The sequence below is a fragment of the Chelmon rostratus genome, chromosome 19 (genome assembly GCF_017976325.1).
Source record: "Chelmon rostratus isolate fCheRos1 chromosome 19, fCheRos1.pri, whole genome shotgun sequence".
NCBI classification, from domain to species: Eukaryota; Metazoa; Chordata; class Actinopteri; order Chaetodontiformes; family Chaetodontidae; genus Chelmon; species Chelmon rostratus.
In genome coordinates this window covers 4,220,603-4,241,200 of record NC_055676.1, presented here as the reverse complement: position 1 = coordinate 4,241,200, position 20,598 = coordinate 4,220,603, and the positions used below count along the sequence as shown (strand labels likewise).

Below are 20,598 nucleotides of genomic sequence, written 5' to 3'. Positions count from 1 at the left end.
ATTACTAATGAAAGCAGAAGTTGCTGAACAAAGAGACTTTTGATGTTTGAAATGACTCCAGCTGAACAAAATAAAAGCACCGTTGTCAATTGTTGCCATGACCAACAACATTTAGCAAGACACAATGAGGTTTATGGACAAAATTTAAAAAACAGGCTGAAAAATACAGCAAACAAAGAAACTATAGGCAAAAAAGGTAATTTTGTATGAAGAGGAATAACAATGGCACGCATCTTGACACAACTGTCACTCCAGCAGGGGGGATCTGGATCTGAAACATGGTAACATGTGACAGAATCCATCTGCAACTTCCTATTTAGTAAAAAAAAAAGAAACGCGAGCTCGGTGACTTGCTCGAGGGCCCCTATCAGAGAGTAGAGGATCATCCCGTGATTTTAAACCAGATTTGAAACTTTTCTTTCTTTAACACCAGGACAGCACCGCCCCTGAGGGCTCCGAGAAGCTGTCCTGGACAACGATAGACTTCGTTAAACAGATACAGGACGGACAGGAAGGGGGCCGGAGCACCCACTCCTCCTCTGCCGAGCAAAGCTGTAAACAACAAACAACAAAAACAGCAAAGCTAGCTGCGGACAAATGAATATGGATAAGATTAGATCATATTGCAGCTGTCCTGAGTGTGGCACGCAAACGGGAGTCACGCAACAACCGAGAAACAACACAACAGACCGCAGACGGCTCATGCCTCTGCTCCCAGGCTGCTCCGCAGAGTGACTCATGACAGATAATGAAAGGAGATCATTCTAATGTTCAATGGATATGTTGTAACCAGTCAGTTATCCTTTAACAGGCTGCATTTTATATATTTTATAGTTATTCAATATTTTAGTGATTTTTCTCCCTTTTGAACAGATAAGTAATCTTGTGGAGAGCACTCCTCAAATTTTCAAAGTGTAAAATTGGTTGTTTCCTGAGGATAGAGAGCTTAATCTAGTCATTTTGTATTCCTGAGTGATTAATAAAGAATCACTTGCCGATGTGTCAAGCATTTCACAAATCCTGCAAGCCAAACCGGGCTACAATCTGTCCGATTTCAAAGATATTCAGTAAAATCCCACTTTTGTTTTAGCGTTTTTGGACTACCAGCACACGTTGGTACACATATGGGCACATTTGAAGCGAGAGTTAGCCTCGTCTTCAGGCATGTATTTAATTCATCCAAAACTTCCAGTTTTCCAGGCAATTTCCGCATCTGGGAGATACGGATTAGACTGTACTTCTCTTTCCTTTGCTTTTGCTGAGGTCATTAACCAAATTCTGTCAGTCTACTCTTGCAGAGTGGCCGACTGCCCTCGCCAACTCACTCAGCGTTGTGCTGCTGTGCGGCCGTGTGGAAAACTTGGCAATTTCAGCTGCAGGGAAATTGCCCCAATGGGGTGAAGGAACCTTGTAAGTGCATCACACACACACGCGCACGCACATGCAATAACAAAACTTAAAAAAAAAAAACCACTTTGTTTTGCTTCTCTTGCTGGGTCATTTTGGAAATGGGGCTGGGGCTCATTTATCACTGGGGACCGATCGAACAGCAGTCATCCTGGTAATCAATGAGCATGTCACTGATAAGAGGAAGAAAGCTACACAGCTGGCCTTGCAGCCGCGGGAATTCACACTTTCTCTCTCTCTCACACACACAAACACACACACACACAGGCACTCAAAGGTGCACACAGGTGCGAGATTGCCTTTGCTCCCGCTGCATTAGCAGTACGAAGCCTTCAGCGCAGCTACAGCGGCTCTTTGTCTTCATGATTAGGCTGCTAACATACACACCGGTCAGAGCAGCCCTTCTTCCAGTTTCTTTGCATTCATTCATCAGTTCATCTCTCTGTTCGACCGCCACCCATGCGCATCATAATCCCCCACCCCTTCCCCCCACCACTTGTTCCATCCTTCCTTTCAATTCCCGAATTCGTTCCCTTCTTCCACATCCATCCACTTCCTTCCTTTTCCTTTGCTCGTTTTCTCCGACCCCGGCTCTTTCTCTTCCCCCTCCCCTCGTCCATCGACTTTCTCTCAATCTCCCAACCCCCCCCCCCCGACGTCCCTCGCCCTCTTAAATCTCTCATCATTTTCCGCCAGCCCTTGTGAGAGACTGCGCTGGCTAATTTTCTGCTATGTTAAAGCTGCGTGCCCACCCCGGACCCCTCTTCAAAGCAACAATTTTCCTTTTCTCTTTATTTACAATGGAGCGGAAGCGCTCGCTGACAGCGCGCCTTCAACACCCAGGAATACAGTTCTAATGGAAACACACACACATTTCCTGTTCAAGTACACCACGCTTCAAACTGCTGGGTTATTTTTTTTTGTTGCTAGTCACAAAGCAACAGCAGGAGCAGGGACAAACGCTTCCCAAAGCTTCTGTTCAGCACTGCTAGCTTGAAAAGCAGCGCGGGGTGGAAACAAGCCCCTAATTGATTCCAAGAGATGAAAACCTGTCTGCCAGGGAAAAAAAAATGTGATTGGTACCAGTTCCACTTGTGACAAGATGACAGGGGTACTGTACAAAATGCAATTCAAGTGTGTTTGTCTTGCACATTTCATATCCAAAGTGCTTTACATAATGCATTGAAAACAAAAAAAAAATGAAGAACAGCGTTTCCATTTTGTCAGCTTGTCGCAAAAGGGGTGAGGCAGGGGAGAGGGGAGAGTGAAGGGAGGAGGAATTGGAAGACTCGTACATGAGCTGGTTATTAGCACAGACAGAGACTGCCACAGAGGCTGTAGTGTGTTTTCCTGGTGCCGTGTGAGCCGGGCGGCGATGCGCTGACACTGAGGCTGTGGTGTCGGAGGCTGCTGTGCGTCGGGGTGCATCGTCTTAGGCCAGGCCGATGGGTGTCGCAGGCTGAACTAAAAATGGTCCATCAGTACTCCAGATCTGCTTGGGTGGAGGCAATCTGCCCTGACAAGATGCCTACGTCCCCAGAACAGATTAAAGTCAGACCAAAGGCTCTGCTGAGCCACGCATTCAATGCTAAAACTCTGCTGAACCTGTTGATCCCTCTGTTGACCGCTGGCAGTGGTCCACTATTAAACAACTGGCCATCAAACAGTTCAATGAAATCCTGCTTAAGCCCTTCTGACTGCTCTCTGCAAACATCACTGACCCCCACGTGTACAATAATTGTTTAATTTGGGGGTGCTGCGATATCGGTTAAGGCAGTTTTTCTGTATGTCACAGATCATAGCACATGTGAAGCAGTATGTTTTAATTTTCTGGACCACTTATACCTCTGATAGCTGCGTCTCCCACAACAAAAGCTACAGGTTGAACTGTCTCCTTCAGTGGATTTTTTCTCCTTCGCTCTATTTCCATTTAGCCTCTTCATAATTCTCTCTTGTCCGTTCTTATCAGCACACATCTCCCCCGCTGCCTCACAGAGATTTATTAATGGTTCAAACCTTTTGTCTAGTTTTAATGTCGGGGGTGACTGTGGTCTGTGGTTATGTATAATTATTGCCCTCAGTGGGAGTACAGTCTTGCACTTATCTTTAAGTTTGCACCCAGATTATCCCACCAGGAAGAAATCCCGGGCGCGGCACCTGACCTCAATGTTTCAGTTTCAGCGAGTCTGGGAAAAGTTACGGTGTCATTTAGAGTTAGCTATCCATTTAAATCGTATCGAGCTGTGTTCTGCTGAACTAACTCGCCGGCGGGAGGCATTGGGAGAGTTGCAAGGAGTTCACAAGCCCTTTTTTCCCCCCCTGTCCCTCTCATATCAGCATATCCTTGCAGCTGCAGTTTCTTTCTCAGTGACAGTCTTTTACTGCTGCCTGCAACTCATTCCTGAGGATGAAAAGCCAACTGCGACAAGATGACGGGGGGGTTCTTGACAAAAAAAAAACTTGTTCAAAGTCGTATAATTCGGCATTTGTTCACTGAGCCTCTTCAAGTTCTCCACAATCTGCCTTCGTGACAGACTGGAGACGAAACAAGATCCAAGTTACAGCTGGACATGGAGCTGAAAACTTACACCATATGGGGAAGACGCACTGTATCTGTCATATCTGAACCCAACCTTACTGACAGTGTTTTTGAAATAGCAAATACTGAGGGAATATGACAATAAAATCCAGTCTTAAAAGTCTTTGAAGTCAAGTTTTGCTCAAGTGCGAAGTTTGAAATCCAAGTGTTAGCTCAACTTTGACCGCTCGTGTTGTTTAAGTGAGAACAAAGCCTTGTATATTCAATTCAGGAAACCGATTGGCCTCTAATGCTGAAAATGTTCAAACATGCAATACAGTAAAAAAAGATGAGAGACAAAAACTCAATTGATTTTCATGGTGCAACAAGGTCATTGCTTTAGTAAAGGTAATAGGAGTCATTAAAGAAAGATAATGGAAAAAGAGCCTCAAATTTATCATTTGCTCATAGTGGCCACTTAGAAACGTCTCTCCTACTTCTGATGAGAAAAAAGCAGCTGACACTTCAGTCCACTGATCCAGAGACTGTATCATTCATCCTGTGCATCCAGTGATCCCTTGTTTTGACCAAGAGGGGAATCGTGGACCTTTCCTCACCTGTCTATCAGAAGCAGACTGGTAAAAGGTCGCGCAGATATTGCCTTGCACCTTCTGACCCATACTGAGCAACAGCGTGTGTGTGCCTGTCTGTCTGTCTGTCTGTCTGTCTGTCTGTCTGTCTGTCTGTCTGTCTGTCTGTCTGTCTGTCTGTCTGTCTGTCTGTCTACACTTCTGCAGCAGAATAAAAATAAAAAGAAGGACCAAAGCATATCTTTACAGCTGGAGTCGGCAATGTTGGAGAAACCAGCGAGAGTGAGTGAGATTCCACGAGACAGCACTGAGGAGAAGAGTGTTGACGAGCTCTTCTAACAACTACATCAATAATAACAACTCTGTTAAAAGCCACAATCATAGGCACACAAGCAAACGGACATGGGTACTTAGTACTCACGAGGTGCAAAGCTGGCATGTTAGTGTTGGGAAATTCTGGCTGCACCTTCTCTGCCATTCTTGTGCAACTAGCTGGCTATAGCTTTAGCAGCTCTGCCTAGCCTTGTGGAAGACTGTGGTGCAATGAGTGCACAGGAGGAGTACACAGATTATTTCATTAGAGCATATATCCTGAGCTTCCCACCTGCTGTACAAGGGACTGATGCTCATTTTGGGATTTGCACTGATGTGACAAGAGGCAAGATTGTTTGTAATGTTTTTTTTGTTTTTTTTTTCAGCGTCAGCGAGCAGCTTTTGCACGAAAGACAACGAGACACGGCATCAGAAACACATGCTCGCACTCGTCAACATTGTGTCAGATCACCTGCGGTAATTTCCTTCGAGTGGCAACTCAAGTCGTTCCGAAAAGAAAACACGTCTTCCGATCCCTACTCTGCTCACATGTGTCACCTCCAGCCACTGTGGGTTCACGTTAGTGTGAAATATGACGCAGCCTGGACGCTGGAACAACTGCTAATATCTCATATGAAAGAACTGCATTTTAGTGCGCCTGTGAATAAATGATATCAGAGAGGGAATCTGGGCGTAAAAGTGTGAGTTGGAGTTAAAACAAGTGAAGCCAAAGGAATAATGAGTGTGTGTGTGTGTGTGTGTGTGTGTGTGTGTGTGTGTGTGTGTGTGTTGACTGAGTGTGTGTGTTGACTGAGGTCCAGAGTGGAGAATTGATCTCTCTGAGGCTCAGAAGCAGCTAGCCTGTGAATACCAATCAGAGGTAATTAATAGCAGCTAATGGACTCTGTTTCTCACTCTCTTTCTGTTCTCGTCTCTCTTCCGTCTCTATTTATCCCCTCCAGTGTTTTTCTCTCGCTCTCTCTTCTTTATTATGCAGCAATAATGAATACAGGGATGAATAATCACTCTGTTCTTTCCTTCTTTATTTACTGTCCTAAGCTATAGGCTTCCACAAAGACATTTCAAACTTCCATATCTAAAGCAAAGTAATGATCTGACCCTCTCCTGTTGGCTGGGCTTTGCTGACAGATGATGTCACACCATGCGACAAACACCGCACGTGCCAACAGCATCGTTAACCGTACTTACTAATACGCACACATGCCGCATGGCGTGTTGTGGCTGACTCCAAATGGAAAAAGGTTCTGTAGTGTCTCTGGCACCTTTTTAAAGCTTTGACAGGAATCAAGTTTATCACAACATCTCCAGCACCTGATGCCGTTTGACTGTCAGCTGAGACTCAACACCATTCCTCATTTAAACAGGCTTCAGTGCCCTTGTCGGCACGGCCAAGTAGAACAGTGAGGACCGACTCATGGGCCCGTCTCCTTTGAAAATTTCAAGACCAAACACATCATAACTAGTAGATGAAAGCAGCAGAGAAACGCAGCCTTCTTTTGCAAAAGGTGCATCATTTGTGGCTCCGTATCCCAAAACCCATTGCTCTCAAGTTGTTGCCCGTTGTTCTTATTCTATTGCCGCTAGGGCTAGGTGATTGAACAAATACATAATTGTCCCTGTCTTTTTTTGCCATTTTATTTTGCTAATTTCATGGTCTGCCACCGAAGAACATCCGAGAGCCCCTGCTCGGCAAGCTAACCCAGCGTCTACAGCCATAACACATCTAACTCTGAATTAAGGGTTTATTTCGACCAAACCAGAGTTCATGATGCAACAGTGGAGAGACTGAGCAAGATGGTTTTGTTGAGGTTTTTTTTTTTTCTTTTTTCTGTCGTGTTTGAGTGAAGTGCGCTTTCAGATTCACGGCAATTAAGGTCGTCAGCTCAGTGAAAGAGAGAAACTTGAAATCAGAAGGCGTACAGTAGTATTTTTCTGAAGTTTGAACCATGACAACATATCTCTTTACTTCAGACTCATCCATTCCATTTTTCTACCTTTCACAATAAAAGCCTTTGATTTAAACATTGTAACTGCTCCAAGTGGGAGGTTAAACTCATTCAGATCATTTCACTAACAGGCACCTCAATAAAGTATCTTAAAATATGTACAAGAATATTTCCTTTCTTGACATTTTGTGACTTGTTTCTGTTTATTAGACTAATAAATTAAGATAGCAAACTCGCTGCCAGCTTGTGTCAGCTGAAACTCTGGGACTGATGGTGGCTGGTTGGAGAAATTTAACACACTGTCAAACCCTAATTAGCACATTTAATTCAATTGTAACATCAAATTTAGTCCATTAATCAATTAGTTGACAGAAGATTAACCAACAACCAACAGCGCCCAACATCCGCTCATTCCAGCATTGCTTCTTTTCTCTGCTTTACACCGAATGTGTGAATTGATTATCTTTGGATTTTCAACGCCTTTCAAGACGTCAACTTTCTATTCGATTAGCTTCTCGAACTCAATGTAATCTGTAATTCAGCTTTTCTAGTCTTCGAAACAGAAAAAAGACAGAAAATTAAGTGTGTTAAGTGTCATGATCCCTGCTGCCACTTCAGGCATGTCTGAGCTGACCACCGCCCCTCGACTCTCGCCATGGACCCTCTGTTGAGTTGTGATGTCACTCAAGGTCTCGCGGTTATTGGAAATTGTGTTTTTTTAAGGCCACTAAAAAACAAGTATTAAATAAACAATGATATTGAATAATTTCCTTAAAAACGACTTTGAAAATGTCCTTGGCTAAACATATGAGGGGAGTGTAGAGAACAGCTCTGTTCCAAGGTTGGATCTTTGCTAATTAATGATGCTACAAAATGTCAGTGCGGTTTTAACAGTTCTGTTCCAGTAGTAACTGGAACAGAACTTTTAGCCTGCTAACACTCTCAACTCATTTAGCTCACCTCACAGAGACACCAGCTTGGCTGTAGCTTTTTAGTCTTGTTACCTCCAACCCAGCATATCCCAGTTGGCTGCTTCCTCTTATCATACGATGCTGTTTGTTTCTCATAATAAAATTGTGCGCGCTTTGAACAGCACTTTCAGTCTAAACACAATATGCAACGTGTGCCCTTAGTCCCGCCCTCCTCCCCCTCAGTGGCTCCGAGTTCAACCCACACACCTGTCACTCATCCTGTCATCTAGCCTGAGGCTGAAGTAACTGCATCTCCTTCTTCTTCTACAGGTGTTTGAAAAAATAAATCTATATTTTTTTATAGAGCCAAGTCCTTACGCAGTTTGGTTCCTATGTGAAGACAAAAACAAACAAAGCTATGAGAGCTTAATACCAAAGATGCAGACAAAATCAACAATGGCAGCCTAACACCAGAGATAATTATACAGAGATTACCACATAAATTACCTCTCCCAGTTAAGTTACATAGAGCTTATGTCTCACCAGTCTATTTGTTAGAAGGATCTTAAAAGCATTTCGCTGAAAAGGAGTCTTAGTCACCAACCTCCACCTGTTCAAGTTTAGCTGAGATCTCTGAAGCAGCCGCAGCTTATCTATGTGTACTCCACAGACTGATATAACACCGGAATCATGTCACTGTCAGAGATTTAAAGAGGACGAGGCAGAGTGAGAAAGAGAATAAATGGCAAATGTCACGGGAAAGATGGAGAAGCTGATTGGCATAAAGCATGAGACGGGCGAGGGACAGCCGGGGGTAAGAGGACAGAGAGTATAGATGACGTGTCAGAGGGAAAGACAGCGACACCGAGGCTGATGTAAGGATGAGGGGTGGATGGAGTGCATGCTGTACTTGCGAGCTCATTAAACAACGGCGTAATTGATGAGTGGAGAAAGAAAGCCACGGAGAGATGAGGGGAGAAGAGGAAGAATCGTCAAGGGCAGAAACAACTTGATGAAAGTGTCCTAATCACTGTTCACTGGCCAGAGGAAGATCAATCACCAACGACAGGAAAGACGGATGTAAAGAAGGAGCCTCCCGGTCATCCTTTTGTTTCCACAGTTAGCTCCTCTGGGGCTTTTCACATCATTATCTGCAGTCCGATATTTAGGATATTTAAGGTTTGGGGAAAATCTGTGCTGGCAGTTGGTGTGAACAGGTCAACGTAGATTATCTGGTCGCACAACACACCATATGAACCAGCTTTTCATGTTCACCATAATCCTGTTTTTTTGACACTTGTAGCCACAGTGGCTGCTGTTTAGTAGAAGCCACATAGTCTCGACTGAAGTCAACAATTCTGTGAAATACTTGTCCGTACCAAGCAGTGCAAAGCTTGGAAGCTTCATTCATAACGCTGACGTTTGAATTCTAAATCAACATTCGAATGCATGCCGCGCGCATCGCAGGGTTTTTGCAGAGTGTCGTGAGGGAAGGACCGGGCGGAGCAGAGGGAAAGACGCTGGCAGACAGCTGCAAAGAGCTGGGGAGCTCTGCAGGAAAGAGCCGGGGGCAGACCGAAGCTTCTGGAGGAATAAACACCCAGAGTCGCACCGGATCCGGCTCTGATCCGGAGCTGTTTACCGGCGGGAGGAGAGCTCAGAGTTTACTTTTGAGACTTTCGGGATTAAAAAGTGGATTTATCTTCACTTCAACCTGTCTGCGGCAGCGAGTCGCAGAAGTGCCAACCTGTACAGTAAGTCTCTCTTCGTTGACTGCTTACTGGAGGGGGAATGCACCTTTACATCATGAACGTACAGAGAGGAGAGGGAATAAAGAAAAGAAACTGGAAGGAAATAACTGAAAGGACTGGAGCTTGGTGAGTGCTGAGTTCAGTCAGAGGCTGAACTGAAAACAAACACACACAGACACACACTCCCTCAGAGCCTCCCGTTGCTTGCTAGCTTAGAGCTAATGTGCGGTATTCTGGCCATTTGGGGCAAAAAATCAGAAATGATCCGGCGGTGAATACATTGCTGATTGTACGGGCGACCCCAAAAGCACATTCTCCCAGGCTTGGTCACAAAATGCAAATCTGCCTAGCAATCCTCAACCTGTTCCACACTGACGCAGGACTATAAATCAGGTCAAAACAGACCGGCTCCACTCCAACATCTGATAAATGCTGTGTACCGTGGGGCGGCAGAATTTAGCTGTAGGAGCCGGTGACCATTTAGCGATAAGCCAATCTCGTAGAAAATCTGCGCCTGCCCTCCTTTGTAACCCGATAAGGAACAATACAACTATAACTTGAAACTCTCGAAGCTTTTACACTACAAAAGCACAATAGAGTAATGAAGAGTGTTTTATGTCCAGGTTTTTTCTCGGCTTTGAGGAATTAACATTTCTATCAGACTTAATTGCTTATTTATTGTGCTGCTATTGCGACAGCAGATTCCAACAGGTAACAGTTCGCATACTGATTTGGAGGAGCCTGTCCTTAACAGAGCATTGAATTTCTGCAAATAATGTTGAGAAGCACAACGTCCAGGCCTTTATCTGTCACCAAATTCTGAATGTGGGAAGTTACTTGCAATAGATTAACTACTTAACTGCGTGTAAAAAGGCGCATATGTGGAGCATCTCAGGGTCTCAACGAAGACCTGACAATCATCACCTCCCTGCCCTGTTATGACATGTTCAGCCTGATCAGGAAAACAAACTGCATGATGAACATCTTAATTAAAATGCAGCGTGAGACGTGTTTGAAGCTGCGTCTACAAAAAAACCAAACTAATTTTCTCTGTTTTTCAGTCTCACATCTCCAGCTAACAGGGAACAGAGTCTATCATTTCTGAGAGCAGTTGGTTGGATGTGGCAGGGCAGTAGAGCTAATTTATGGGTCAATATAAACTTCCATCACCACAGACTGAAGCTGAAAGCTGTGCTGGCCTGCGGCAAAGATGAGGAATAGAGCGGAACCTCTATATTCTAGACAGAGAACATATAGGACGGGGAGGAAAAACGCTCCTGCAGGATGATTATACAAAGACTACAAATATATAAGCACAATCATATATGTTCCCATTTACACTCCTGGAACAACAACATAAGGTCTTTAAACAAAACGTGACCACACTGGCAATAATAAAACAGTCCTTAAGAAGACTGCATTAAATGCATCACTGCCAACAGTAATTACAACAGTGGAATCACTCCAGGGTGGCGCTGGGTGAAAAGACAACATAACAGGACGGCCGTTTAGGTAATCGGCGATGGCCATTAAAAGCAAAATTCACCTTACTAACAAGATCTGGTTAAATTTGTTCAGAACCACAGACAGAATGAAAAACAGCCACCGCAGGAGGAAGAGGCCGATGATGGAGGAGTAAAGTATTGCTTTTATGGATCAACTAGTTTCTCTGTTAGCTGCTCATTTTCGCCTGAGTGCATCTGCGGACGCCTGTGGAAACAGCAGATGTTGACAACGAAGGATAACATTTAGCTCTCCTTGTTAATGCCTCGTTGTTGTCTTTTTCATTAAAATTTCAAAACGCACCCATCTGCTCCGTTTGGAGGCGTATGCTCCAGCGATATGCTAAAAATGCAGTCTTATTCGTCTGTGTTTTCAAGGGCGAGTGAGTAGGATTTAGGGGGATCTATTGGCAGAAACATAATAGAATATTCACATTGAGTTTTCATGAGTGTATAAGCACCTGAAAATAAGACTTAATGAGCTCTTTATATCAGAGAGAGCAGGTCTTCTTCCACTCAGGATTTCCATGTTTCAGCACCATGTTTCTACAGTAGCCCAGAATGGACAAACCAAACATTGGCCATAGTGTGAACCTTTCATGTTTTTATTTTTCCCCACTGTAGGGGAGGATGAGGGAGGGGAGGGGGGTATGGAGCTGGGTCCAATCTGCAACCTCACCACTAGATGCTACTAAATCCAACACACTGGACCATGAAGCAGAGTAGGCAGATGGGGCATCATCATCATTTGCAGGATACCCAAAAGTGTAAACACAACTATCACTAGATTAGTTTAAAACTTAAGAAAACGGAACAATTACGGAGTTATAAAAAGCGTCTTTTTTCAGCGAATTCTGGATGTTTATCTATAGATGGACATTTGGACATTGAAGACAACAATGTCCTCAGAAAGTGTAAGCCACACTGAATCTAAAAACATGTGCATCATGTATGTGTGTATATTTTTTGTTTATTGTTTAGTATATTTTATTGTCTTAGCATATTTTCATTTCTGGTATATTTTTATTGCATTTACAAATATTTTTACTGCATGTTGGTTTATTTTATTCTAGTATCTTAATTTTATTTTATAATCTTTCTTATTATCTTGTTTCTAACATGGGGGTTGCAATGCAAATTTCATTGACATGTCATGCTCAGTAACAATAAAGAAATCTTGAATCTTGAAACTTCAGCTTTCACCGGGTTATGACAAAGGTATGAGAAGGAGTAGACGAGGCACCTCGACTGCCTCCATCATCATATCAGAGTCACTCCTGCTGCAGCTGCCGACTGTTGGGAAGGAGGCTAAACCAGCAGGTAAAAGCACGAGAGGGTTGATTCTAGCTGTCCCTTTCACCTCACGCAGCACCTTTGCCTCATGGAGCTCCCTCCACACCTCACATTTTGAAAACCTCTGGTCTGAAACGCTGAGAGAATTCTCCGTTCCTCTTTTGATTAAAAAGATTCGGCTCACATCTTTCTTTTAGCGCTGGATAGAGTGAGAGTTCACTAGAACAGGTTTTCTTTTTTTCTAATCCTCAATTTGGAGCCATCTTTGATGCGCTGTCATGACCTCTGCTACCGTGGAGTGTCAATAAACAAACACCACAAAGCTGCACTCGGTAAACTCTCATTTGTAAGCAGCCCTGTGTTTCATTCTGTCTTCTGTGTAGTTTATGCTATACACACACATACACACACATATATATATACACACACACTCCCACACATTTAATTGACCTCACAATATCTTCTGTCACATAGACTAAAATCAATTAAATTACTCCTCGGCTAAATCTTACTCATACATTGCTTTTCTATGACAGCTCTGTTGTCAAACTTGACGGGGTGAAGGGGCTAACTGTGACATATGCAGAAATGTTCAATAACTCCAAACTACCTCATTTCAATTGTAGCTAGTAAGAACCATCACTTTTCACAGCGCTGCCACAGTGAAATCCTCCCATCACGTTTTGTCACCGCACAGCTCCTCGCTGTGGTATCTCGAGGTTTATCTCATTTGCCACAGAGCCTAACAAGGGGAATTGATGATGTAAACACAAAAGTGGCGCTGTGAAAACTGATTTGCAGCCTACGTCAATAACCACAGAGAGACAGTGAACAGAGATTTTACATTTTAAATTCTCTTCACTCATCTGCTACTGCAAATAGAAACAAATTGAGCTCAGTAAGAAGCATGACTCCAACTTCCTGAAGAAAAATTAAGGAAAGGACTCAACTCACCAGCCAACACATACAACGGCAAGCAAAATTTTGAGATCAGAGGCTGTTCGTGTTAACTTTGATTGCATGACAGGATCCTTCCACTTCAAGCATTAAAAGATTTTTTTGTTTACACGAGTGATTTCATTCATTTTTCTGCGTATCTGAATTCAAGCATTTGCTAATCTTGAAAACATAAGGGTGAAAAATAAAAGATTTCCAAACCTTCAAGACTTTGTATAAACCTTGTAGTACACATGGCAGCATAGCGCTAACGTTCCCCGAGGACTAGCGATGCAGGGATCACAGTTATATTGGCGGTCGCTGAGTTTAATCAGCGGGTCGGGCCGGGTCACAACAATGAACATTCTGATTATTGGTGGATGGGATCATTTCATTATCATCAATTGTTTGGAGTCGTTTGTCTGATAAATCCTGAGCTCAATCAGAGCTGTCTAAAAAGACTTATTCAGAAGCTAAAGGTTTAATTTTGCTTCCTCTGGAGAGTCAAGTTTATAACTACAGTTTTTAAGTTCTGCTGCTTCCAAAATATTTGCTGCAGTGCCATTACAACACAGGGTTAAAACTACTGAAAGCAGCCCCTCTTATTATTAAAATAAATCATGAACAAAAACAATCAATACAAAACACAATAAAGAATCGCCCGGAAAGCTTTCACTGCTCAACATAATTTAAAAGTATGTAGCCTGTAGGGACTAGAGGTGGAGCGAAATGTCCGTGCAGCTGCGGGTAATGATTTGTTCGGGGTGGGTGGCGGATGGATACGTGCAGATTCTGATGAACTCAGATAACTACTGATGCGGTTATAGAAAACACTTCATGTCAATTCATTCTGAAAGAGCAACAGCCGATGGGGAAACTCTGATGGTGCGGCTTCACCACTGCTGTTCCACAGGTGTGAAAACGAAGCTGATGAAGATGATGATGGTCCAGCCAAAAATCAGGCCAGAAAACCTATAAAAAGTTTCTGTAGTCTGTAGTTTCAGCCGTCTATCTAAAGAGGAACTGAAAAAAAAGAATAAAAATTATTTATTTAAACGGCTGTATACTTTTAATTAGTTCCTCGTTTAAAGGCTGTAACTGGGTCCCAGCGGTTCCTTTGCCACTGAGCAAATGTAATGAGTCCTGCTGCCTTTAAGTGCTTGTAAGAATGATAGAACCAGTAATTAGTCCGAGTTTCACTGCCAAGTTTTAGCGTCCCATGTTGGCCACTAAAGCTCTCCAATGAGTTCATCGATTGGTTTGCTTTTAAGGGTGTAAAAAGCCTCTTTCAGCAGTTTTATTGAAGGGACAACGTGGTGTGAAAACTGGTCTAAACCCTAATGGGACAATGATGATGATGGTGGTGGTGGTGGTGGTGGTGGCGGTGAAGGCTTTCCCTGGCCTCACATGACGCCATAGCAGTATGAAACTGATGAAGTGGGAGGTGTGTTACAGTCACAAACTGCATTTAAATATTATTTGCAATTTGTCATTATTTCGAGCATTGCGCTAAATTAAAGGAAACACTGCTCAGTAAAAGTCTGCAGTGACATTGTTTTGGTTGTTCCTCTATTTTTCAGCAAGGCATGACATTACAGGAAGGAAGGAAGGAAGGAAGGAAGGAAGGAAGGAAGGAAGGAAGGAAGGACGGAAGGAAAGAGCAAACAAGGAAAAGAATGGCAAGCAAACCGAACTCTGACACAGGGAGCGAGTTTATTGAGTAGCTGATCAATGAGTGCAGCCTCAGCCAGAAGAGGAAAAAAAGGAGTGAGGACAGAAAAGAAATGCGAGACACAAACACACTTCTGACCCTTGGACAGAGACAGAGAGCACGATGAAGAAAATGTGATGTGGTGACCATCGCTGTGTACAGCCTTGGACACAAAGACTGCATAACGGTCTGAGTGAGAGTGAGCGGCACGGCCTTGCAAAATAAGACGGGTGATAGACTGAGGGGGGGGGTCATACTGCCTGCAGCCTTGGACAAAATGAGGAAATGAATGTTGGCAGAAAGTTGTGGGCAGAATGGCAACATTTTGATAAAAGTGGAAATGTGAATCCTTTAAGAAAAGACTGAATCAGAGAAAGCAAACGAAACACTAGGAAGAGAGTCAGAGTGAGGCAATACAGACACGTACTGACCTGTGTGTGTGTGTGTGTGTGTGTGTGTGTGTGTGTGTGTGTGTGTGTGTGTGTGTGTGTGTATAGAGACAAACAGGAAACTGACCTGTGAGTACGGCCTTGGCGGAGGGTTCGGCCAGGTCCAGGGCGGACTTGCCGTCGGTGTTGCGGATGTTGGGGTCGGCTCCATGCTGCAGTAACACTGTACAACAACAGGGCAGACACAGACAGTAGCTGAGCTCCTGGACTGACATGCAAACTCCCCGACACACACCTCCTCCTAGTCCTCCTCCTCCTCCTCCTCCTCCCCCTGCTCCCCCTCCTCCTGCCGCTGAACCACATCCTGCTACACAAACTGCTCTTCCTGGACCTCCTTTCTCTCCCCCTTGCTCCTCTGCTATCCCTCCTCCTCTGATTGTGTCTCCTGGCTCTCCTGGCAGCCCTTCTGCACGTCCTGCTTCATATTTCTCTCCTCCTCCTCCTCCTCCAGCTGCTCCTCCTCTGTTGCTAGCGCTGCTCCCTTGGCTGCCCCTGGCTGCCCCTGCCCTGCGAGCCATGCCGCTGATGTAAACAGACATGCCACAACAAGAGCAGCGAAAGCTACGCTACAGCACACCGCCAGAGAAACAGCGGACCTTACAAAGCGGCTACGTGACCGGCTACAAAACACATCACACTTCCATGGAGGAGGTGGGGGAGGCTACAGTTAAGCTCAGAAAATAAATAAAAATGAGTGAGGAAGGGAGAGACGAGTGGCTACGGATAAACGATGTAGCGGCAGCGGCGGCAGCAGCGACGAGGCGGGCAGGCAGTGCGAGTGGAGAGACTCTCGCCTCTCCGACTGACTGAGCGATGCAGCGGAGAGCAAGATGAGAGGGGAGAGGGGAGGTGGAGGAGGGGAGGATGGGGTGGGCGGGAGGTGGACGCTGAGAGTCAGGGAGGATGGGAGAGGTAGAGGACGAAAAGAGGGGAGGGAGAGCAAAAGAAAACAAGAATGTTTGTGTGACAGTGGGGGGGGGTCGGGGAGTAGTAAGGAGAGGAGAGGAGAGGAGAGGAGAGGAGAAGAAGAAAGGAAAGGAAAGAGGAAACAAGAGGAGAGCAGAGGGAAGAAGAGATGACAAAGGAGAAGAGAAGAGAAGAGAAGAGAAGAGAAGAGGAGAGGAGAGGAGAGGAGAGGAGAGAATAAAAGAGCATTGCAGAGGGGAGGAGGAAAGGAGAGGAGATGAAAATGAAGGAGAAGAAAAGAGAAGAGAAAGGGAGAGGAAAGGAAAAGAGAGGAAAGGAAAGGAAAAGAGAGGAGAGGAGAGGGCAGAGTCCCGTGACTACCAAACAGGTATGAGCTGAATAACAAACTCTGTCTGCGCTCAGTTTTTTTGAAAATAAGCTCTTTTGAGGGGGCTAATGTCAATACTCTCACTGCCTTCCTCTCCATCTCACTTCCCACTATTGTGATTGCTGAGCAGTCCCTGGTGCACATGCCCTTTGACTTGTGTACACTTGAAACCACCCTGCCCAACCCCAGCGAGAGAGGAGGGTGGAAGAGGAGATAACCAGGCTTGTTTGTGTGTGTGTGTGTGTGTGCATGCCAATATGCATGTGTGTGTGCCTCTGCCCCAGCACTGACGCAGACCTTAGTCACCCACTCACCCCTCAACAAAAACATGATTTAGCTCTGCACCAATCCCACACACACACATCAGCGAGCACAGACACTCACTGACACCCAACGGTGAGAGAATAAAGATGCCCTGAGTGAGGCAGGCAGAGGAATGATGCACAGCCACGCAGCAACACACGTACGGGTTAGAACAGTTCACGCATCTCGTAACCCAGCCTGGACCACTGTTTCTGATTCATTTACAATTGTCAACGTCTAAATTTGTGTTTTCAGTTTTCGTCTCTATCTATAACACCCGCAAAAGCCTTCTCTGAACAGCCTAACAACCATAATTGTGATAAATGCAGAGATGTGGGGGGAAAAAAACTGGTCCCGTCACGGGGACAAAGTGCTGCTGAAGAGTAAAAGCAGCAGACGACAACAGTCAGGTAGCAGACGGGCGCAGTGTTATGCAGTGTTAACACTTCCAGCGGATGCTTCACAGCGAACAGCTTTCTGTGAGAAGATGTGGGCATCAGAGCGTTGAGTTGGTCTAAATTTACATTCATAGCTTTTTTGGCCGTTTAACACACATGAACATTTGGGCAAAGAGCTGCTGGCGCTGATTTGAGAAAGAAAAAACGTCAAGCCTCCACCAGACAAAATAAAGATAAGCCATCGCTGTCTGAAATCTGCACGGTGCGTCTCCACCAAACGCTATAAGTTGATTGATAGAAAAGAAAAAGAACAATTACTCTTATAACAAAGCCAAACATATAGTGCTTTCAGCCACTCAAATGTGACGACTAGGCTGCCGTTCTCTGCTTGACACTGTAAATTCATTATCTCTGCGGTCTGGGCTGTTGGTTGTACAAAACAAGCAATTTGGGGACCTCACCTGAAGCACTGAGAAATCGTGATGGGCTATTTACACCACGTTCTGTCATTTCGTGGAGCAAACGATGGACCAGGCATCCCGCAATTCAGTTCAACCAAATAATAAACAATGGCCCCTTAACAAAACACATGAGTGTATTTATACATAGAGCAGCTGTCAAAACCAGCGATTACACAGTGCTTTACATCCGGCGTCTCATCAACCTGGCTGACACGTGGGGAAATTCAAAAACAGTGTCGGCCAGGAAAGGGTGGAGTCACAGGAGGAAAGGTGAGGACACGGCTAAACCTGTCGTTTATGGAGGCGGCCGTTTTCAAACTCAGAGCCAACTGTGCGGCCGCCTTTCCACGATCTCCTTATCCCGAGTTCGCTGATGAGATTTTCTCCAGGCCTTGAGCTTGAGGAGTCGCAGGTCTGGTAATGAGAGATTAATTTTTTACTCAAGTTGTCCGAACGCCAGAGAAGAGGCTTGAGCGTCCATCATGCTGAGCCGAACTCACGGTCTAATCAGAGTTGGTTTGACTCCCGTGCTGCTGCCAAATCTCTAACCTGGCAGGGCGACAGACGACAAAACTGTCCAATAAATAAGCCGCCGGAGGTCATCTGATTTTTGTTGACATGCCTCTGTGTAACTGTGCACTTTGGATGGCAAACCAAACATAAAAACGCAACAAAGTACTGATGTTGTATCAGGTGGTGGACTCAAATCTAAATGACTTGTGCTGCATTATTTGATTAGTGAAGAACTGGTTCAAAACATATTAAAAGGGAAAAGGGCATTAACATGTTGAGACCTCAGTTCTAAACAGTATTTTTCTATTCAAACAGTCTTATTTTATTGCATTGTGACTCATGTTTACTCAACGTTATTGCAGATCATTTTCCACAGCATATCATAACCTTTCCTACGTGCATTTGTTTTGAATCATTTCGGCGTGCTATGAAAATCACCTTTCAGACACACAAAACTGAGACAAACAATAAAACAAGGGAAATATTTAGTCCTCTTTACAGTTTGTCAGTTTTCTTACTGTCGTATGGTGATAGGGAAAAATGTCCCTCTGTCGCTGCAAGGACATCAAGGACACTGACATCCAGGACTTGAGAATAATGAGGGGAGCCAATGTGAAGGTGCCAGCTTTTCAAATGATCACGCAAACTGGCATTCGCAACATGAACATATTTGCCTTTTGACGCGGTAGCGAATAACGCATTTCTCGTCCACCTGTTTCACAAAACGTGTCCCGATTACATTTTGAGAAGGTGGAAGCTGTCCGACATGCCGGCACTCAGTCGCACTTTCTGCAGGGATCACCAGGGCAGTGTACCACAACAGGCTGACTCGTCTGTGTCGTGTAATATTGTTGAGGAGTGCAACTAAACTAAGTGTGGCCACAGAACAACATCCTCTACATGACCTGCTACCTCCAAAGCCTGATGACTGTGCAACCCTGATTCCATAACAGCTGGTAAGCTCTATAAAACATAATTAAACCTGAATGTGATAATTTGCTAATACTTTTTGACATATACTCAAAAGAAAACAATACAAAGATAATATATTTAATGTTTCACCTAATCAACTTCACTGATTTTTGTAAATATCTGCTTATTTTGAATTTGATGCAGCAAAACATTTCAAACTAGTTGGGACAGGAGCAGCAAAAGACTCCAAAAACACCTGTTTGGATCATTCCACTGGGAAACAGGTTGATTGGTAACAGGTGATAGCATCATGATGGGGTATGAAGGGAGCATCCTGGAAAGGCTCAGCCGTGTACCTGATTGCATAGTTTTATTTATGTTAGACACAGCGTTCCAGCGTTTCTCTCCAAGCCTTACTTGGACATGCGGTCCAAGCTGGATTCGCCAAACTTGCCAACTGAGCTGAATAAGATGCCATGTCAATATGACGACAACAACAACAATAGCTCATACAATCTAAAATATATATATTTATAAAATAATAAGGTATAAAAAAATCAGGTGTCCTGAATGATCTTATTCACGCAGAAATGGAGCTGGGTTAACATAGAAATGCAAATCATATATACTGAATTACGTCCATTCATTATACTCTTGGTATTCTGGTGTCTGTCACATTTCTTAAGTGTTCTTTGAGACTGCTTTTAGAGGTAAGCTGAAATTGAAAAGGTGTGCTTGAATAAATTTCAGTGTCATTCATAGTTATTGATAAATCAATAACTGGTCTCGGGCCTGACAACAGGGTGAAGTTTGTGCACAGTGATCATCAGAGCTCCGCAAAGGCCTCTGCTGCTATGCGGTCGCCGAGGGCGCAGGCACTCTGCAGCAACTTCTGGAGAAATAAAAATGACTGGAGCAACTTTCCCCCCTTGTTGCTCTCAGCACTACACGCCGACGCTGGCAGCAAGGTGACGCCGACCATCATCGCAGTCATTTGCGATTACCCCTCACACTGAGCGATGCTTTTCCATTAAGATCATAAAGATTACCCTACAAACTTACTGCTCAGATGCTTCTCGTGCTGCTGCTGCGGCGGATCTTGTCTACTTCGGGATTTCCTCAGGGATCGGTAACGCACCCTCTATGTTATTCAATCCACCTTTAAAGATCAGCTGCTGCCGCGGATGTCCTCTCTGAAGCGAGCCTGTGGTGCCGTTTCACTTTTTAAATGAAAGCTAAGTTGGGGGGAGCTCACATAATGTAACACAGAAAGAAATCAATGCTCCTTTGTCCCCTGTGTGGGCTTAGGAATAAGCAGCAACACAGTAATTGCAATTTACAGGTCATTTGCTGCTTTGTGCTTAATGGAA

At 44.4% G+C, this 20,598-nt stretch overlaps 1 protein-coding gene across 3 annotated transcripts in view; it reads right to left on the bottom strand.

Annotated features, from left to right (window-relative positions):
- The window catches only part of LOC121622880 (poly [ADP-ribose] polymerase tankyrase-1-like), an 86,153-nt gene that overhangs the window by 61,152 nt on the left and 4,403 nt on the right, over window positions 1–20,598 (bottom strand). For all 3 annotated transcript variants that reach the window (XR_006007804.1, XM_041959927.1, XM_041959928.1), the window contains exon 4: window positions 15,415–15,510. Coding sequence is in view for 2 of the 3 variants with exons in the window: in XM_041959927.1 (XP_041815861.1) it covers window positions 15,415–15,510 (96 nt within the window). In the remaining variant the exon portion in view is untranslated. The remainder of the gene's footprint in view (window positions 1–15,414; window positions 15,511–20,598) is intronic.